Raw genomic sequence first — 21,209 nt, 5'->3', positions numbered from 1 at the left:
ATGTCATGGCTAGGGTCACTTTGGATTACAGAAAGAAGGATGCTGTCAGAAGCACTGTACCAAACTGCCCCCAGGTGGCAATGATACACATTGCAAAGGTTAGATGAAGAGGACGTAAACAAAGCTGTGTACTTTGATAAATTAGTCGAATGGATATTTTTTCTCTGTATTTTGCTTTATTATTAGAATAAGAAACTCTTTAGGGAAACCTGTACAGTATGTTTTGTTTCCCTAAGACACACCTATAATATAAATTACATCATTTGAGTTTCTTAATAATATTAAGCTCATCACACATCAATATATATGCATATTTAAGGTGAAACATTACCTGCACTGGAGTAGTTGTTGCAGTTGGGCCTCCTCTGAAGGCTCAGGTTACAGGATAGGATTGCAGGGCACACAGGCTACATAAATGGCCACCTCCATTCAGGGTAATGAAGGCAGTCCGTAGTGCTTCGTCACCTGCCCATCAAGAAGTGTATCACTTTTCATACCTGGAGAAGAGAGAAGGAAAAGTTTGTTGAGTAGAAAGAGCTCATCCATGTTATGTGCTGGGAAATACCAGTTTATAGCTTCATAGGTTGTTATAGATATTTGACAAGAAGGACTGGTAAGTACATACCTGTTAGCTCACTGTTGGTGATACTCTTTTCTTATTTCACATTCCTCTACACATTGTTGTGTCCTTCCTGCCCGCTAAGAGCTTCATGGCTGAAGCCACCAGCATGAGAAGCAGCAGTGGAGGTTTAGGCAGCGGAGGGGCTGGGGGAGTGCGTGCCTCCCAGGAGCCCACTCTCAAAGCCGGGGTGGTTTTGTCAGATGAGAGAGTGGACTTCCTCCGGGAGCAGGCCTTCTATGTGCTGAGAGTGAAGACAGATAAGTGGAACCGCTTCATTGGTGCTGATGAGAACCAGAAGATTATACTGGATTTTCTGGACCACATCTGGACTAACAGGCTGCTGCTTTTCACCGGACCTGGAGGGACACTGCATGCAGGGGATGCTCAAGTAAGATAAATGCACAGAAGAGCAATGATAAATGTATATGTATACAGATAAAAGTGATGAAAATTTTTTATAAATGTTGTTTTCATCTCCCCACCCAGAGTCAGTTTGGTAGGTATATACAATTCTAAAATCAGTCTTGAATAAATATTTAATAGAGCATAAACTGTTTATACTAACATCTCTGAGGTAAACATAAGAGGAACAGTTATGATACACATATTTTCACAATCTTTAGTGAATTTAGTTCCTATAAGTCAGCGGTGCCCAACCCCCGGGCCTCGGACCGGTACCGGTCCGTGAGTCGTTTGGTACCGGGCCGCGAGAGTTGAGGCTCAGGTGTGAAATGTATAGTTTTCAGGGTTTTTATCGGTTTTCAGCGTTATTTTGTTATCATTTTTATCGTTTACTCGGTTTTCCTGGGTCTTTTCACGTATGTTATGAATAAATTTTCTTTTTTTCGGTACTGGTACTAGTTTTATTTTGTTGTAGTTATCCGCGACACCTTAAAGGCCGGTCCATGAAAATATTGTCGGGCATAAACCGGTCCGTGGCGCAAAAAAGGTTGGGGACCGCTGCTATAAGTGACAAAAGCTGGCATACAGGTACACAGGTGTTTAACAGAAACTCCTGGGTTTGTAATCTGCACTCCATCTAATATACACATTTTTCTGAAATAAGTCGCTACTTATTTCTAGTGCTTTCAATGTTCTTGAAAGCATTCCTACTGTTTTTTCATCTGTGAAGACGTCCCCGCCATGGAAGACCAAGCTGCTGTGTGTCCTAAAGAAGGGCGTGAAGAGAATTTCCCGAGAAGGATTCAGACACCAGTTCAGGCTGGGAGAAGTACCTGGATACCCAATGGAGCACCTGCCTGTTGTCATATCTGAGGTTGGGTAGTGTGTTCAGGTGTAGGATGTCTACAAGTGCACATTTTCATATATGTTGACTGTGGATGCAAAATTTTCTGGTTTACAGTTTTTCTGGTAAGTTCTGTGTACGTGTCCTTGTGTAATTTGTGTGCGTGTATAGCTACCTTATGAACACCTCTTCATACAGGTGCTGGTGTGTGTGCTATCCAACGGTCTCAACCACGAGTCCTGGCCGAGGGTGGTGTCTGATGACATCCACAGGCACCTGGAGAAGCTGAGGAGCAAGGTGGTCACTCTGAGAGGCCGAGCCGAGGGGCGAACACTGCTGCCCCTACCCCTGTACGTGGAGAGGGCACGACCTCAGGACATTGTGCTAAGGTCGGTGGTGTCACAATACACAGACAGCCAAATTACAGCTGAAAATGTTGGGAATTTTTAAAGTGTTGCGATGGCTTTGAATGGTGTCTCCGAATTAATCGGTTATTTTTAATTATAATTTATAATTGTAAAAGTTTCATTTGCCGCCCTTTTTTCAGGATGGAAAGGGGCAGGGCATGGGGAGCATTTACTTGGTAAACAGGCTGTTTTCTGGTCAAGTTCGTCGATGAAAATGTTCCGTTTGTCAGACATATTACAAGAAAAGTGGGCGTCCTTGTGTTTTACAAGAAACAAGACAAAAGACGGGATTCCGAAAGTGAAAAAGCAGGGTCAGCTGTCATATTTGTTTTCTCCTTGAGTCAAGTTTAGACAAATTGCTGCACAGTGGCGGAATGTTTTTCTTTCATGTTAGCTAAAGTTTACCTTGAGACCTTGAGGAACTTGGAAAACGCCTTCAACACAGCAGCGTCAGTTAAGCAGCTAAGTCTGACAAAGTTTAAGCAGTGGAGTTAAGTCCTACAGTAACTCGTTTTATTTCTGATATTAGCTTAATAGTGAAGAGTGAGGGTTTACATACTTGGCTATTGTCAGACTTTTGAAGAATGTAAGATAATTGAATAATATAACATGGCATAACCTTTAAAAATAACTAGTGCGTAAAGGCACTGGTAAACACTGGTTGGCATTTACAATGTCCTAGAGAAATAATATACAGTACCTCATTTGTAGCGTTCGTATTGTACGTATAGCTTCAGTAGCTCACTTCTATTTTTATCCAGACTGATTGCTCTCACTCTGTCCCTCTCAGCCACACTGGATGGCCACTGGACCGTGGCTTGTTATACTCTATAGAAACTCTGATTGTGCAGTGGTCCGGACAGATATGGAGTGTGCTGAAGAAAGACTCTGGTATGATGCTGCTTCAGGGAAACCACCCAGGCCCCAGCGTGGAGCTTCAGTTCTGGGCAGCTCAAAGGGAAAACCTGCTGGGCATCCAGTCACAAGTATGACGTTATAAAATAAGTATAAGACTCGGGTTATTCATTAGTTTAAAAAGAACAAAAAAAATGTATGTAATGTATGTTAAATGTATGTTAAATGTTTATTAAATGCGTCCAAAGTTAAATAACAGTAGAGGTATATAAAAGTCGTTCCCGTGAGCCAAAGCTCAGCCTCCAGATTGCTCTGAATAGTGAGTTTCCACTTGTTATTTTCTATTGCTGCAAGGAGCTGACATCAGCTCCTCCTGGATTTCTTTATATAGCCATCTGCTACAGGTACAGCCACCTTTAAAGTACAGACAGCACAGCTCACAAGCAATGGCAGACTTCTGGAAAATGATCATCCAGAAGGGACGTTTAAAGGGAAGGTTAAAGAGTCAGCTTGTTTCAGTCCATTTAAAGAGCTGTGAATCATGCTGGGGTGCTCTAGTGGAATCACAATATACAGGAAGGAAACCTGACAACTAATGAAATTTTACTTTATATTCATTGTATGCGATGCTTAATGTTGAGATGTGTCCCTGTGTCAAATGGTAAATGGCCTGTATTTATATAGCGCTTTACTAGTCCCTAAGGACCCCAAAGCGCTTTACATATCCAGTCATCCACCCATTCACACACACATTCACACACTGGTGATGGCAGCTACATTGTAGCCACAGCCACCCTGGGGCGCACTGACACAATACAGATGAACAGAGAGGGCAGCAATGACGAAAGTTGTCAGTGTAGTACAAAACCTGTACATTTATTATACTCTTGAAATAATAAATCAGTGGGAGCTGAATGTGCATGTTAATATGAGATCCTTGGTTCCAGATCCGCAGCTCCAAAGTGGAGCAGATCGTGGAGATCCTGAGAAGAGTCAAGAGCAGTTACTACTCCGCCTTCAAGGACGTCTGCGTCAAAGTCAATGAGGGTAGATCAGCATTACTTCTCATTCATCAAGGCTTTAATTTGTTTTGTCATCATGACATGAGTATGACAGCTCCAGCTCCCATTTAGTTTAATTTAAGAAACAGATCAAGCATTAATTTTTCTTTATGCTTACTGAACCCAGAATTTTACAGCATTGTTACCCTAACAGAACCTTTTTTTTTCTATACTTTGCTTTTTCATTGCATTTTCTGTGTCATCATGCTCACTTAACAATCATGGGAAGTGCAGATATCATGTTTACACTGGTGCTAAATAAATGTAATCAGAGATCACACCTTTTAGAGCACCATAAATGCCCCATTATGTTCACGTTATCGACTGATACTTGTGGATGTAATTATCACAGCCGTGCTGGAAGCAGAAGACATAGATCTGTATCTACGCCCTCTAAGGAGACTGATTACAAACTTGGAGGAGAAGAGTTTTCCACAGGTGGATGCGCTATTACCTCCTCTTTTTCACACGCTCTGCCTCATCTGGAGTCATTCCCAGTATTACTGCACTCCTCAGCGAATGGTGGTGCTTCTGCAGGAGTTCTGCAACCTGATCATTGAAAAGGTACAGGTGATGCATGTCTGTGCACATGTGATGAAAAGGAGACGAAGGAAGAGGAATTAAAAATGTATCTCTGTAACGACTTTGTGTCTGAATACAGGCCTTTGCCTATTTAATCCCTGAAGAATTGTTTAAGATGGAGCTTGAGGAAGGGATGGAGAGAGTACAGATAAGCATCTCAGTTCTGCGCACCTTCAAGAAATTGTTTCACACTTACCGCGAGCAGATCCCGAAGTATTACAAACACTCACAGAGCATCAAGCTCTGGGACTTTCCAGCGAAACTTGTGTTTCAACGCTCAGATTGCATCATGGAAAGGCTTCTTATGATCGAGGTCTGTATCTTGGTTTTCCAGGAAAATTGAAAAATCAACATCTCTCACTCCTATAAAGGAGGGAGTATTTTTTTAATCAAGTAAATCTGCATGAAAATGCATATTTTTGAACTTCAGCTCCACGATATTATGCTGATCCATCACTGTCTTTTCTCATTTCACTCGTAGGAACTTTTTGCAACAGCACTGGACTTTCTGAAGCTGGAGAAAATTGAATTAGGTGGATCCAGAGGGAAAATCTTAAGTGAGATGGTCTTCAGCATGAGTGAGGAGTTTCATGACCGCTGGCGGACCCTTAGAGAGAGCAAATATGACCCCTTGGACTGCACTAATGACGTGAGAGCTACTGAGAGAGTTGCCGTTGTTTTTAATATCACGCTGCTCTTTAATTGTGGCATTGGCTGGCACAGGCAAATAATAAAAAATAACAATTATATTTTATTTTTCTGCCCAGCAGTACAATAATTGAAAGGTAGAAAAGCAGAGTAGTTGCTAAGCAACACACAAGAACAAGTGGCAGGAGTCATTATTAGTCAGCGCATCAATATTTAATTTACTGGATATTTTACAACAGTTTTCAGCGTGGCTCAGAACAGGAACTCGATCAGAAATTGATCTGTGTTATAATATATTTCTCTCAAGTATGTGTTAATCCAGTCAATACTGATTAAATGAGCTAAGGAGGAATTTTATGGAATGAAATTGTCTAATAATTTAAATTGAATCAAAGCTTTTTAATCACAAAGGCTTCTCAAAATACCCATCATTTCCCCTCTAATGCCTTCTCAGGATTTTGTGAACCACTATAGGCGTTTCTTGGAGCAGAACAAAGATTTTGACCAAAGGCTGGGAACTGTCCTCAATTTGGCCTTTCAGCACTCCAAAAACCTGAAGTCAGCCTTTAAGGTAGGCGGGTTACTCCTTTAAAAATCATTTAGTAGTTTACTTAAAGTAGCAAGTGTATGACATTTAGCAAGTTAACATAATAGCATCATTTGGTTGTTTTGGGGGATTTCAACTAGTGGTGTGTACATGTTTTGTGCCTTGAATGTACAAAATGTCACAAAGCTGCTGTTGTTCCATCTAGCTGTTGAAGATTTTTGGCACCCTGCTTGAGAGACCCAGAATCCACCAGCTGTTTTCACCTAATTACAGTGTGCTGTTGGACATGTTTAGCCAGGAAGTAGGCCACTGCCAGTTTATACTTGATCAACACAAAGATGGGGTGAGACAGATTGAAATTATGTTCCTAATTACTCGCACACATTTGCTTCACAATACGCCACGATTCAGCTGCCGTATTTTACGCGTGTGTCTGTGTGTGTTGTGAGTGTTTTATGTGTGTATTAATTAACGGTTTGATCAAGTTTAGCAATTTAAAACACTTCATTTTTGTCTTAGCAGTGAGTTTTATAATGTCTCTGGGTACCTGGGTTTTTCCTGCATACATAATTTGATTTTCAGTTGCTCCAAAGAGATTTTAGACTGAATTTTTAAAAAAAAAATTACAAGGGTTGTAATTAAGATTACAATGCTTGGCTATTATTTTTAATTACTGAAGCACATTAGGCATTTTTTTAATCAAATAACCAGACATCTTTGTTTAAGCACATGTGCAATTATTACATGTTTTCATTTACAATTATTGTATGTTTATATGTTTACAATGTAGGTTGTCTGACACACAGGAAAAACAAAATGATGAGATTTCATTTGGGATTGTTCTGTGTCTTCAGTTTTTGGACCCAGCACATTGCTGTGACACACAGGACACTGTGAGAGAAATAAAGTTAAGACCAGCTGGTATTCACAAAATAAATGGCACTGCTAATAAATACATTTCCTGTATACTGGGAGCTTAATTTAAATAATATGAATATTATTAAAAATATGTAAACAGAGCCTTTGCACACTTGCATAAAAATGTAAACATCCACAGCTCACTGCTCTTACACCCAGCGAGAACAGTGTCGTTAATTACAGCGGAAACATAGTGCTGTAACAGCTGCTTCATAAATAGTTTGCATGCATTACATGTTAATTGTAGCCACAGCAGAAGATTTGAGATGACACAAAAGGCACTGGGGTCCACATACTTCCGCGTGAGAGTGTTAACTCAAAGTGATTTGAAAGATTAAGCTGTCAGCCAAATGGCATGAAACCTTGTGTTTCAGCTGCAGTCAGGTTTTGCGATCCTGGGAAAGAATATGCCTCAAGTGGCCGGTAACCTCAAATGGTCGCAGGAGCTCCGAAGCCGGATTCTGACTCACAGGAGTAACCTCTGCCAGCTGCCCCACATGTAAGAACCTACCTAATAAACACAATAAGGATGATTTTAGAATATTTTTTGGTGCAAAGCACTTGGTTATTAATCACTAAGGGTATTAAATCAATAAAATGTTACCTTCCTCAGTTGACATACTTGGGTTTTGAAACCCAGCAGATCCATTGATGTTATTATTATAATTTGCAAAATTTGCACCGAAAAAAGTTTAAAAAATATATATCTTGTGTCCATTGATTATTTAAAGATTTAAAAAGAACATCAAACATTCAAGGCTTTAAGCAGTCAGCTGTAACTAATATTTCAGATTCATGTACCCTGTATTTAATCATCTGACCAACAATGTGTACCTAAAATATGTATTTTGGTTATAAACACTTTTTTTTTTTTGCATTTAGCATATTCATTACAAAAATTTATTTATTTTACTGTTTCTGCCAAATGTTTACAGGATACACATGACTTATACTTCACTTGCTATATAATTCTTTTCCTGCATTATCTCTTTCTTTCTCCGTCTCTCTTTCAGGCCCCTGGATTGTGCAGAGGCACAAGATGTCCTCCAGAGGTGTGAACGCGTTCTTGAGGTTTTGGACCAGCGTGATGAGGAGATGTTCTTAGAGTGGACCGAGGGGCTTGAAGAAATCTGTGAAACACACCTCAAGGAGCCACTGTTGGCACTGGATAGTGAAACTGGCTTCTTCCAGGTCAACTTCAGTCCTGGTGTAAGCCCAAAGACGATTGATTTTTGAACAGACTTTAAAAACAGATAAAAGATATTCCATAGAGGAAAGTAAAGGTGAAAATCTAAAAGTCACAGTCATTTTGACTGTATGAGTTCAGAAGTGAAATGACTTGTCAGACTGCTTCTTTAAGCTCTGCAGGAGAGCGATCGAGAGAAATTCAAGGTTTTGTGAAGAAAACTTACTAGTATCAAATTGAGCTCATAGAGTGTTTTTCTCTGCTAAGTCATTATTCAAACTAGTGCCTCTGTCTGCATTTCTTTCAACTCAAGGTTAATAAACCCACATTTTCATCCACTAAACTCACTTTGTGAAACATTCCCCAGAAGTAGCAACAGCAGTTTGATACACAGATGAAGCATATTTTACTAGTATAATTAATCACCATGGGAGGAAACAATGGATACACATAAATATAAAATATGAGAAGGTGTTTGGTAACTGATATCTATTCCAAAATCATGTACTATAATCTATGGAAATCAGATTGTACTTTCTTTTGTTGTTACTCTCCACAGTTAGCATCTGTGCTAAGAGAAGTGAAATATCTGGGCATGCTGAAGACCCAAAACATTCCCCAAGCAGCTCTTCATCTCTATTCTAAACGAGAGAGACTACACATGGTAGGTCATTAACCCTCAAGCAGTTTTCTGGACTTGACAGCTTTCTTTAGAAAGCGTGTTTTTTAGAAATATGTTGGGGGTTTTAATGCTGCATTTTATTATGCAGTACACACAAACACTGACTTTGGTGACCCAGTGGTACAACCAGCTCCACAGCACCATCCTAGCTGTAGAGCTGGGACTGGTCAAAGATGAGATGGATGGGATGAGACGACAGCTGAATCCAGCCCTCCGGGAAGTGACATGGGCTCAGGATGACCTATGGGACTACATTCAGAGTACACGAGACCTGGCACAGGTACTGTAAATATGCAGGAAATGTTGTACTGAACTTAAAGCAAACAAAAAGATGCAAGGCAGTGCCTGCATTAATGGGTGAGTTTCCTGTACATGTGTTGGTTGAGACTATTTTGCAGCATATTTAAATGATTTTGCTTTTTTCAGTAGAATAAACACTGTCTCTGTCAACATTTGGGCTGATTTATTTTAAAAAAGCCAGCGGTCGCCTGTCTGCATGAAACCCCAGAATCCTCTGTGTGTGGGCCAAGCTAGTTTTCTTAATTATAGCCCTATCTCAGAGCGCTTCAACTCTACAGCAAGCACTTGAAAAACAAAAAGCAACATGATGCCGGAAACATAATTATTGCCTGTAATTGTTGCTCCTTTTTTTTTTTTTGCCATCGCCAGAGCATTTCTAGTCGTGTCCAGAAGAGCAAAGCTAATGTGGAAGCAATCCAGGCCTTGATGGGTAAATTCAGCAGCCGGGCTTTCATTACCAGAAAGAGTCGTGATTCTACTCTCCTCGTTTTCGCTGACATTGAAGAGAGTGTTTCCAAACAGCATGCTCTCATTACTAGTACAGGGGAGCAGATACACAAACTACTGCAGGTATATTCATCGTATAATCTCCATGCTGGAGAGATGCTGTGCACACATTGCAAATGTTAACACAACCGATATTCATGAGTATGTTTATTTGGTGTTTAAACTTTTCATTCAACACATAATTTTCAGGAGAACCAGTCTCTCCTCAGTGTGACGGATCTTGACAGCAGTGAGTGGCATGCCTATACTGAGTATGTTGACAGGATGATCCTGGCAGGCTTCACCAGCGCAGTACGCTGCTCTCTGCAGTACCTCATGGACAATACAGATGCAGCTCAGCGTATTACACCTCTGTTTGAAGTCCAGTTGGTTCTCAACAGCAATGAGATGACCTTTGACCCTTCATTAGACTTGAGCCACACTGGTAACTTCTATGATATTGTGGATAAGATGGTGGGCAACATTACAAGCATGGCTTCCCTCATTCCTAGAGTGGCAAGTCACAAACAGCTGAGTAACTACCAGGTACCACACAGATTAGATTATAAATGCATATACATATACATACATATATTTCCATGTAAACAGACCCTTATCATAAGCAATCTTGATTTTCCATCTTGCAGGGTGACATTAATGAAATGGAGGATTTGTCAGACATGTGCCACATAATCCGCTCACGGGCACGTGCATCTGTTGCTAAGGTTAGTGACATTTCTTTCTGGTCACATGTGGAAGATTATTTTATGAAGTTTACAGGCGAATAGTTGTGAAAGTGTTTATTTACAGGTCAGGGAGTACCAGGCATCATTTTCTAGCTACCGCTACCTCTGGACTGATGACAGGTCAGCTGTGTGTGGCTGTTTCTGATTTGTTTTGATTGTTAGCAAGTACAGAAATAATTTTTGAATTGTCTCATATGTTCACAGGTCTGAATTTATGAGACAGTTCCTACTTTATGGACATGCGTTAAGTACAGAGGAAGCTGAGCTGTATGCCGACTACGAACTAAAGAAGAACCCACCCACCCTGGACAACTTTAAAGAACAAGTATGTTCAACATTTGTGATCCATTTATGCTGTAACCTTGGTTTATTTCACTCACATTTGGAAAGCAATGCAACAATAATAACTGAATTATTCATTATTTCAGATCAATCTGTTTGAGTCACTGTATGTGCGAGTGAGCAAAATGGAGGACCGAAGGGTGTTTTGTGGTTGGCTACAGCTAGATATCAGACCCTTCAAGCACACACTGATGAATGTCATTAAAAAGTGGAGCTGGATGTTCAAAGAGCACCTTCTTAACCACGTGAACCAGAGGTCAGACACATAAAAGTCAAAATAAATAAAACTTTTTTATCATTTAAAAGACATTTTTTAAAGCCAGTCCTCTGAAACCTCACTTCATCTCCTTACTTCTCTATTTAACAGTGTGAGGGAATTGTCCCAGTTTGTCCAGGACACAGCATGTGGCCTTTCCACCAAGGTGTCAGATGGCGATTATGCAGGCCTTGTGAAAATCATGGGGCACCTCATGGCCATACGAGACAGACAGATCAGCGACGAACAGCACTTCAAACCGCTCAAGTCTACCGCTGAACTTCTAAAGACCTACGGACAGCAGCTTCCAGAGAGTGTCTGCACACAGCTAGAAGTGTGAACCAATTCAAAAACACACATTTTTTCATTTATCATAGGCGATATGTACAGTTATCAGTGCTTCTTTCCCACACAACACAGGAGCTGCCGGAAAAGTGGAAAAGTGTCCGAAAAATTGCCTTCACGGTCAAACATGAGGTGGCACCACTACAGTCAAATGAGGTTTCAGTTATCCGCAGGAAATGTGTTCGGTTTGAGGTGAGGCTTTGTGTGATTGGGGTAGGATGTCAGTCTGGCAAAGAGCTCAATATCTGACACATAAAACCTCTTTCCTGCATTATATATATGAAACCCACACAGTGTCTGTAAAATGATAGACAGAAAGGTAGAGGCAGATATGCATTAATCCTTAATTTGCTATGATTTCATACTTTAGGTCAAACAGCATGAGTTCAGAGAACAATTTCGTTCAGAGTCAATCTTTAAAATCAGTGTGGAGGAGCCATATAAGCTTATTGATAAGGTGAGCAGGGGGCACATTTCTTTTAGTGTCTGTTAAAGGAGAAATCTTAACAGTACTTCTTTCAAATGTAGTACACAGTGTGTGATTAAAGAAAATTTAAATAACATATCAAAATCGCCTGCAGTGTAATCGAGGCGTAGCTACGATGGAGATGGAAATGAAGAAGTTGCAGGACACAGCTGATCTGTTTGAGGTCAGCTTCCCAGAATACAAGCAGCTGCGGCAGTGTCGCTCTGACATCATACTTGTCAAAGCAGTATGGGATATGGTCGTCTTTGTAAAGGTAGGGTTGAACTCCAGAAAGTTGGGATGGTGTGTAATATGTAAATAAAAACAGGCAGTGATTTACAAATTTACAAATATCATTTTATTCTCTGTTGGACACAGAAAACATTTCATGTCATGAACTGAGGTGTGTGGCAGGCAGAGAGTGGACAGCTTTTTTTAATATCACAGCTTTTATTGTGCTGGCAAAAAAAACAGAAATCAAAAGCTAAATAATGTGGACAGTGATGGGGCTGTAACAAACTAACTAAAGAGACTGACAGAGACTACACACACCATGAGGGTAGACACGACAAAGAACAGAGAGAGATGCAGAGAGTATATAGACAGAAGGGAATTAAGGCAGATTGAACACACCTGTGAACACAGCTGAACAGAATCTAAATAAAGAGACACAAGAAGCAAAACTGAGACAGAGACAGGAGCTCGATGCAGGGACCAGCGCTAAACATACATGGAAACATAACTGACTGGGGAGACAAAAGGATAAAACAAAAGATTATGGGCAGAGGAAAGCATAAACATGAGGAATAGGAAGGAAGACATATTAACTTGGAATGGAGATTGGGAAACCAGGTAGAACCCAGGAAGACCAGAGAGACACAGGAACATGACCAGGGAGACAGAAAGCGTTGAAAACACTGAGATACTGATGACACGACATGTAGATGAGACTAGGGCAGACCAGGCACAGAAAAGGGTACTCACGTAATCAAGAACCACGAAGTAGAAATATAAATAATGACAACTCATAGGCACTAGGAAATACTGAAGTCAGGACTAATACAGAACTAAAACCCTGAAAATCTTTTAATTCAAAAAGAATGAATCGCAAAACAAAACTCAAAATAGATCACAGCAGCATTTCTGGATCATGCTCACATGTGGCCTCTTCTTTGCATGACAGAGCTTTAACCTGTGTTGGTAGATGGCACAGTGAACTACACTCACAGAAAGGGATTTCCATGTAATAAACATTATTTCAAGTTGAGGAACATTATTCTGAAAGTGTTGCATAATTTCTAAACACTTTATTTACATTTTACACACCATCCTGCCTTTTTGGAATTGGGGCTGTAAATACAAATATGCTATTTTTTTTAATACAAGGCAGGGTCTCCATAGTGAGTCACTGCATGCAAAATAATCAAATGATGCACTTAATCTCCTGCAAATCCTAGACCAGTATAGAGGATTGGACAAAGACTCCATGGAAAGAGATCAACGTTGAGCAGATGGACATGGAACTCCGGCGGTTTGCTAAAGTACAGTACAGCACTCTTCTCTGGATAGATACTTGAACTTTGATTCAGTTTAACTGTTTCATGTTTGAAACAAGAGTACCTTTTCAATAACTGTGAGTATGTCTGTTGTCTGTTGAAGGAGATGAAAATGCTGGATAAGGAGGTGCGTGTGTGGGATGTCTATATGGGTCTGGAATCAACAGTGAAAAACCTATTGACCTCTCTGAGAGCTGTCAACGAGCTGCAAAACTCAGCTGTCAGGGAGAGACACTGGCAACAGCTTATGAACACCACTGGGGTAGGGTATCTGTGCTGCTGCTGCTACACAGTCTCTCATACCATCTGTTGTGCCATTTTTCATTTTGTTTGTTTGTCTGTGTGTCAATGAGATTATCCAAAAGTTACAAGTCCAAATTTCATTAAACTTGGTGGCGGAGTGGAGAATGTGTATGAGAACAGCCCATTAAATTTTGGTCCTCATACAGTTTTTTTCTTTAAATTTGTTAGCGCTTTGGTCTTGGCAGAGGACTGCCCCAAGTGCTCTTCTTGTTCAGTAACTTTTCATCAGTTTTACTCATGGTATATTATACTTGCCACTCTGTGGGGGTTAATCCATTCGTTTGGCTGTAGTTTTCATGCAGTGTGCTCTCATTGTTCTGCAGACACTTCTCTGGATTTGATGAACCCAGTTATCTGAAATTTGATCACACCCATAGTCTGCTTTTGTTTTTAAATCTTCAGGTTAGGTTTGTGATGGGTGAGGGCACCACCTTGGGGGACCTGCTGGAATTGCAACTTCATCGTGTGGAGGATGAGGTTAAAAACATAGTAGACAAGGCCGTGAAAGAAATGGCCATTGAGAAGGTAAGACGCCAGACCAACCAGTTACTGTGTGATATATCTTGTAGTAGTGGATTATTGATGGATGGATTATTTAATTACTTAAGCACTCACTAGACTTTCATCATATTCTTAGAACAGATATTTATGAGCAGATTCAGAAAGCTGAACTCACAAATAATGACACACAAATAGGAATGAGCCAATGTTAACGAATGCTTTAGCTTGTTTTTTGGTTGTCTTTAAATGACAGGCGTCTTTGTGAAGTATCTGTCTTTGGGGGTTTTTTAGGTTTTGGCAGAGATAACCCAGACATGGAGCATTATGTCGCTGTCCTATGAGACTCATGCCAGCACAGGAACCCCTCTGCTCAAAGCAGATGAGAATCTGATAGAGACGCTGGAGGACAACCAGGTGTGCCTGCCTGCTGCAGAATGTGATATGCAGTTTGCTTTATTCTTTCAAATTGCAATATTAACACCCCAGCGATCCATAATATAGTTTTAGTATGAACGGCTTGGGTTTATTACTGACTCCTGAAAGACTAGTTATATAAATGCATAGGCAATGGGGAATTTAAAAAATGTTCATGCAATTTCAAGAGCAGCTCATCAGGGCTTCTTTGTACAAATTGCCATTTAAAGTTACTGCTTCATTTCTTTTCAGGTGCAGCTGCAGAATATCCTGATGAGTAAGTACATAGAGTATTTCCAGGCAGAAGTAAGTGGATGGCAGAGGAAGCTGATGGTGGCAGACCTTGTCATCTCATCTTGGATGTCTGTCCAGAGGACCTGGGCCCATCTTAACAGCATCTTCACCAACAGCCATGACATCCGCTGCCAGCTGGCCAATGATGCTGAACGCTTTCAGGGAATACACACTGACTTTCAGGTAAATCATACCTCTGCCTACATATAGTGCCATGCTTGGCTACATATTTTTAGCATGTCTTTTTGCATTTCTCCCTTTATTTCCTTTGATTTGTTTGTTTGTTTTAATCAGAGTTTAATGACTGAGGTGGTCCAGAACAGTAATGTAGTAGATGTGACCAACAAGCCTGGCTTCCTGGAGAGCCTTGAGACCTTACAGCAGAGGCTGTCTCTGTGTGAGAAGGCCCTTGCTGAGTACCTGGAGACCAAGAGACTGACATTCCCCAGATTTTATTTTGTCTCTGCCTCCGATCTACTGGAGATTGTGTCTAAGGGAACACAGCCCAGACAGGTGATAGATTACATTTTAATCATGTTTTTCTAGAAAGAATCTATAAAGAGATTGTTAGCACGTTGTGGTTATCTGTACTTTATATACCAACTATATTCCAGTGTTATGGAGTGGAAGAAGTGAAAATGGAAAAACACAATAATGAAAGGCAAAAGAAATCTTTTTTTCTTTTTGATTTGTTATCAGAGATCGGGGTCTGTTAACGTCAGAGCTTTGTTAACATCATAGCCTATAAAACCAAACTCAAAAATAGTCTGTGTGTCTTTTGAATACACATATATATTTTTTCCAGGTGACCCGACACTTGCTGAAGCTGTTTGACAATATAGCAGATCTTCGCTTCAAGGACTCAGACCGGGCCGAAGGACGGGGGGAGGAGGGGGAGGCAGTTGCGATAGGGATGTACAGTCGAGAGGGAGAATATGTTTCGTTCTCTGAGCCCTGTGTCTGCGAAGGACAGGTACTGTGAAAACAAAATGCGGTTTCTGTTTGTGGAAGTACATCAGCACCGTTTTATTTGAAAAAATATGATATTGCATGCAATTCATTTTAGAGTTTTTTTCAAACATTTTTATTTTTTTTAATCAGGCAGAGTGTTGGTTAAGTGCTTTAGAAACCACCATGCGCTGTACAGTTCGAAAGGAGATACAGGAAGCTGTAGCTGCCTATGAGGACAAACCCCGAGACCAGTGGCTGTTTGACTACCCTGCCCAGGTCTGTTCATGCAAAGTCTGTAGATTTACAATTTTAACTTTATAAACATGCAAGCTATCTGTTGTACACCTCTGTTTCCTTTCCATCAACAGGTGGGGTTGACTGGTAGTCAGGTGTGGTGGGCGACAGATGTGGGCATTGCTTTTGAGAGGGTGGAGGAAGGATTTGAGACAGCTCTCAAGGACTACAACAAGAAACAGGTACTTCCATAATGTAAGATTTTATTAGGCTGGTAAGTGATCGTAGCATCATTGTATTTGTCAGTGATGTCTGCTGAATTCTGGTTTTCTAGATCACACAGCTCAACTTGCTAATCCACATGCTGCTTGGCGATTTAACCCCTGGAGACAGACAGAAAATTATGACTGTCTGCACTATTGATGTCCATGCTCGAGATGTGGTCGCCAATCTCATTACTCAAAAGGTACTGCGACTATTAGATATTATTTCAAATGAGTTTTGCATTAGTTAGCAGACCATCCTGATGCTGTTGTATGTCTCTAAGGTGACATCAGGACAAGCATTTGCGTGGCTGTCCCAGTTACGGCATCGCTGGGATGAAGAAATGAGACACTGTTACATTAATATCTGTGACGCTCAGTTCCAGTTTAGCTATGAATACCTGGGGAATACAAACAGACTGGTTATCACTCCACTCACTGACAGGTATGTGCACATACATGTTCTCCCGTAAGCCAAACCTTTGCAAAAGTATACAGAATGCATACATTAGTAATGATTTGTATTCTAAAGGGAGAGACTTACAGTAAGGGCACGCATAATTACTAGACTTGCTTTGCAACTAAAAACAAGGCCGCTTTACTTTAGCACTAAACATCTTAATGCTACAGTCAAGCTGTGCAGAATGTGATAGTAGGCACCCATGCAAAATGTAAGTGCAAAGATTGAGATAGTTGTTATTTTAGAATAAAGCACAAATACTAAAATCTTGCATATTTGCTTTTTCTATTCACAATATCCACTATACTCAAATACATTACATCGTTGCTTTAAATCTACATTATTTTGAAATGCACAACTTCATTGAATCCAAATTATCTATTACTTTCTTTCTCCTGTGATTTAAATCTCAACCGTACCATGACAGGTGTTACATAACCCTGACCCAGTCCCTCCATCTGACTATGAGTGGTGCTCCGTCAGGCCCAGCTGGCACTGGTAAAACAGAGACTACTAAGGACCTTGGACGCTCCCTGGGTATCATGGTATATGTGTTCAACTGCTCTGAACAGATGGACTACAAGGTGACCTGGACTGCACAGATGTTTCTTCTAGTGCCCGTTAATGTCACATTTATTCTTTTTTTTTATGTTGTTATTGATATTTATTCCACCATTCAGCCATAGCATCTCATCCTCCAGTCTATAGGTAACATCTATAAGGGCCTGGCTCAGACAGGAGTGTGGGGTTGCTTTGATGAATTCAACCGGATCTCGGTGGACGTTCTGTCTGTGGTAGCTGTGCAAGTCAAGACTATACAGGATGCTGTACGCAACAAAAAACAGAGGTATTATGAGGAAATAATGACATGTATGTTGTAGCATCTATACATTTGTCTACTAATCCATTCTATATATTTTCTAAGCATCCATTTAGCAGCATGCATTTGTTGCTGTGTATGTAGGTTTCATTTTCTGGGGGAGGAGATTGAGCTGAAGCCAACAGTAGGAATCTTCATCACTTTGAACCCAGGTTATGCTGGAAGAGCAGAGCTCCCAGAGAACCTCAAGGCTCTATTCAGGTCTGATATGAGACAAAGAGGAGACTTTAGCGTGCAATGAATAGCAGCTATTATATGATTATTTATTGGTTAATTTTCTAAATGCTCAGGCCCTGTGCAATGGTGATCCCAGATTTTGAACTGATCTGTGAGATCATGTTGGTGGCCGAAGGATTCATAGATGCACGGCTACTGGCACGCAAATTCATCAGTCTCTACACTCTTTGTAAAGAGCTGCTATCCAAACAAGTGCGTACATACAAACAATTTGTCTGACTATTTCTTCAGGGGGTTTTCTGATGAGCGGAGGGAAGAAGAGGAATTTAATTTCGCTGTCAATGTTCTTATACGCATCAGAAGTGTGGTCCAGCTTTTATTAAAATGCAAAGTAGTGGTGGTGCTATTCATCAGATTGTGGTTTTGTGATGTAGTGAATATAGTAAATAATAAAAATATCAACTATTTTTGCTTATACTGTGTAGAGTACTAGCTCTCAGCTGAAACTGGCTGTTTGTGTCCTTCTATTATAACATCAACAAACACTTAAATGCTTATTTTGTCAGGATCATTATGATTGGGGTTTGCGGGCTATCAAATCAGTGCTGGTTGTGGCTGGATCTCTGAAGAGAGAGGAGCGTAGCAGACCTGAAGAACAGGTGTGTATCTCTTCGCGATCACTAATGACAGCTGTTCTTTACACTGAAGTGTTTCAGCTCTCATGGTTGTTTCCAGAAATTTGAGGTTGTCAGAAATTGCCTCATCAAAACTGTGCGTCCAATATTGTCTCACCAGGTGTTGATGCGGGCTCTTAGAGACTTCAACCTTCCTAAGATCGTGACGAGTGATGTTCCCATCTTCCTTGGGTTGATCAGTGACCTCTTTCCACAGCTGGATGTGCCCAGGAAGAGAGACCCAAAGCTAGAAAATGCTGTTCGCCAGTCAGTCAGTGAGCTGCGTCTGCAACCAGAGGAAAATTTCATACTTAAGGTTCATCTGTGTTTTTATTATATAGTATAGTTTATTTGGCAACACCTTTCGTTAGTGGTGGTAACGGTGAACAAACGTTAATTTTAGATTTCTCAGAATTGTGGGAAAAAGAAAAACAGTTGTTATGATAAAAATGTCAAAGGATTATTTTCCTTTTTTCCATCATTCTGTGAGCAACCGTGATGTGGTTTTCATACCGTGCATGGCCTGAGTCTGCAGACAGAGCACAGTGAAGGGATCTGTTACCCCGCTGTGAAGCTGGAGGTGTGGAGTCTGTCACCTGCAGCTCTTCATCTGACAGTTCACTGTGGCTGCTCCTCGTTCCATTTTTCCCTGCAGTATTTCCGTTTTTTGCAGGGAATAAGGAAATACAGACACACAGTTCATAAAGCTTCCAATATATAAACACTAATCAGTTGCCTCCTATTGTGTTCATTCAATTAGTGATTTAATAGACAAAAATCTGTAAAATCTAATAGAAGTATTAAATTAAGTGTTAAACTGCTTCTTTTTCAGTGGCATATGAGCAATGATAGTTAAGGATGATCTGAAATCAACATGCCAGATCACTTTACAAACACATTCATAAAGTTCTGAGCTAATTTTAACTTGGGGGAAATGCATAATTCCCACAGGTCAATAGAGGAACAATATATAAAGCTTTGTGGTTTGTAACATAAACTAATTGTTAATCATTTTGGTTGTATTTTTTTATTGTAAGGTGAGACAGCTCTCTGATTGAACTTGCAGTATTTTAGAGGTTTTTTTTTTTAGAAATCCCACCATTAATGTGATTCCATGTTTGCAGGTGACCCAGCTGGAGGAGCTGCTGGCTGTTAGACATTCTGTATTTGTAGTTGGTGGCCCGGGTACTGGAAAAAGTCAGGTTAACTTAACTAATGAACATTTTTAAAACTGTTTATGTGTTTTTGTTTTAGTTTTAATATCTGTGTGATCCAACTTCTTATACCCAAAATATGCCCAAACATATTAACTAAAACTACTTATATAAATGATCTTGTTTACTTATCAGATCTTGAAGACCCTTCATAGGACTTATGCAAACATGAAGATGAAGCCCTTATGGAATGATATTAACCCTAAAGCTGTTACCACAGATGAGCTGTTTGGATACCTGCACCCTGCTACCAGAGAGTGGAAGGATGGTGAGAAGCAGGAGGATTATACAAAGGATTTAATGTGCAATAAATGATGATCAAGAGAACCAGTTTTTCCTCCAGAATTTGGGTCGCTGTCAAGTCTGATTTATTTTGGTGCCAAGACCATAATTTATTCCAAAGCCTCCTCTCAGAAATAATTAGAAAGTTAATGCACTTTTTCTATTTCACAGCCCACTCCTGTTTAAATAGGTTTCGTGTGCAATATTTTCATTACCAGTTCATTTCACAATTTTGCATTCAATACCTTTTTTGCTGCAGTGATGGTTTAGTATGTAAAAATGGATTTACCATGTGTCACTGTTTCCTTTTACAGGTCTGTTCTCCTCTACCATGAGAGAGCTGGCCTCGGTGGGCCATGATGGACCCAAATGGATTGTTCTGGATGGGGATATTGACCCTATGTGGATCGAGTCACTCAACACAGTTATGGATGACAATAAGGTAAAAGATCATCTCTATGTTTTTTTGTCTTTCATCCAGGAGTTTGAATATGTCTCCAAATAAGTAATCAATTTCTGCCAATGCCAGTCATTAAGTTAGTGCATACTTTATATTTTTGAACCAGTGCTTGAGCTCCACTCCTTCTGCTTTTCCCTCCACATCCAGGTTCTGACACTTGCCAGTAACGAGAGGATCGGCTTGTCCTCGTCCATGCGTCTTCTCTTTGAGATCTCTCATCTGAAGGCTGCTACTCCAGCTACAGTGTCAAGGGCAGGAATACTCTATGTCAACCCACAGGACTTGGGTTGGAGCTCGTAAGACACACACAATGCTTAAATGCACGCATAAAATCACAGTCTTCTGTTTCTTTGATTTTCTTAAGGTTATCTTGGTTAGCAGAGCTGCCTTTACTGTGTTTTCAGTTATGTGACAAGTTGGATCGACACACGGCAAGCCCAGTCAGAGCGAGCCAACCTCACTATTTTGTTTGATAAGTACGTGCCATACTGTCTGGAACAAGTTCGCTGCAACCTGAAAACCATCACACCCATTCCAGAAAACAGCATGGTGCAGGTACATATAGGGTTTTATGGATATCAAATGCAGCCTGCAGAGCCATAATATTATATTTTTCTGTTGTTATTGTTCAGTCACATGCAGCATTTCTGTGTTTTGCTCAATCAGACATTGTGCTCGTTGTTGGACTGCTTGCTGATTGAGGACAACACTCCAGCCGATTCTCCCAGAGAACTCTATGAGATCTACTTTGTCTTTGCCTGCGTCTGGGCTTTTGGAGGCGCTCTCTTTCAAGATCATGTGTGCAGTGACTAACTGTTCCTTCTAATCGTATCAGATAATTCACATTATTA

At 40.4% G+C, this 21,209-nt stretch overlaps 1 protein-coding gene across 1 annotated transcript in view; it reads left to right on the top strand.

Annotated features, from left to right (window-relative positions):
- Positions 1-710: 710 nt before the first annotated feature.
- dnah9l (dynein, axonemal, heavy polypeptide 9 like) overlaps positions 711-21,209 on the top strand; it is a 37,020-nt gene continuing 16,521 nt past the window's right edge. The window contains exons 1-46 of the mRNA XM_013911513.1: positions 711-1,010; positions 1,755-1,898; positions 2,040-2,257; positions 3,066-3,261; positions 4,078-4,177; positions 4,544-4,755; positions 4,853-5,086; positions 5,255-5,422; positions 5,876-5,992; positions 7,261-7,385; positions 7,900-8,095; positions 8,632-8,736; positions 8,843-9,034; positions 9,424-9,624; positions 9,751-10,086; positions 10,188-10,265; positions 10,351-10,406; positions 10,491-10,611; positions 10,715-10,884; positions 10,996-11,218; positions 11,305-11,421; positions 11,600-11,686; positions 11,811-11,969; positions 13,153-13,236; positions 13,355-13,513; positions 13,957-14,079; positions 14,347-14,469; positions 14,722-14,946; positions 15,058-15,276; positions 15,569-15,736; positions 15,865-15,990; positions 16,083-16,190; positions 16,283-16,414; positions 16,496-16,656; positions 17,099-17,255; positions 17,373-17,518; positions 17,636-17,752; positions 17,842-17,980; positions 18,295-18,387; positions 18,524-18,718; positions 19,527-19,604; positions 19,752-19,884; positions 20,213-20,340; positions 20,506-20,654; positions 20,763-20,913; positions 21,025-21,156. Coding sequence (XP_013766967.1) covers positions 711-1,010; positions 1,755-1,898; positions 2,040-2,257; positions 3,066-3,261; positions 4,078-4,177; positions 4,544-4,755; positions 4,853-5,086; positions 5,255-5,422; positions 5,876-5,992; positions 7,261-7,385; positions 7,900-8,095; positions 8,632-8,736; positions 8,843-9,034; positions 9,424-9,624; positions 9,751-10,086; positions 10,188-10,265; positions 10,351-10,406; positions 10,491-10,611; positions 10,715-10,884; positions 10,996-11,218; positions 11,305-11,421; positions 11,600-11,686; positions 11,811-11,969; positions 13,153-13,236; positions 13,355-13,513; positions 13,957-14,079; positions 14,347-14,469; positions 14,722-14,946; positions 15,058-15,276; positions 15,569-15,736; positions 15,865-15,990; positions 16,083-16,190; positions 16,283-16,414; positions 16,496-16,656; positions 17,099-17,255; positions 17,373-17,518; positions 17,636-17,752; positions 17,842-17,980; positions 18,295-18,387; positions 18,524-18,718; positions 19,527-19,604; positions 19,752-19,884; positions 20,213-20,340; positions 20,506-20,654; positions 20,763-20,913; positions 21,025-21,156 — 7,101 coding nt within the window. The remainder of the gene's footprint in view (positions 1,011-1,754; positions 1,899-2,039; positions 2,258-3,065; positions 3,262-4,077; positions 4,178-4,543; positions 4,756-4,852; positions 5,087-5,254; positions 5,423-5,875; positions 5,993-7,260; positions 7,386-7,899; positions 8,096-8,631; positions 8,737-8,842; positions 9,035-9,423; positions 9,625-9,750; positions 10,087-10,187; positions 10,266-10,350; positions 10,407-10,490; positions 10,612-10,714; positions 10,885-10,995; positions 11,219-11,304; positions 11,422-11,599; positions 11,687-11,810; positions 11,970-13,152; positions 13,237-13,354; positions 13,514-13,956; positions 14,080-14,346; positions 14,470-14,721; positions 14,947-15,057; positions 15,277-15,568; positions 15,737-15,864; positions 15,991-16,082; positions 16,191-16,282; positions 16,415-16,495; positions 16,657-17,098; positions 17,256-17,372; positions 17,519-17,635; positions 17,753-17,841; positions 17,981-18,294; positions 18,388-18,523; positions 18,719-19,526; positions 19,605-19,751; positions 19,885-20,212; positions 20,341-20,505; positions 20,655-20,762; positions 20,914-21,024; positions 21,157-21,209) is intronic.

The sequence above is a fragment of the Pundamilia nyererei genome, unplaced genomic scaffold (assembly GCF_000239375.1).
Source record: "Pundamilia nyererei isolate P.nyererei 1_Seehausen unplaced genomic scaffold, PunNye1.0 scaffold00004, whole genome shotgun sequence".
NCBI classification, from domain to species: Eukaryota; Metazoa; Chordata; class Actinopteri; order Cichliformes; family Cichlidae; genus Pundamilia; species Pundamilia nyererei.
This window is presented reverse-complemented; position numbering and strand designations above follow the sequence as displayed.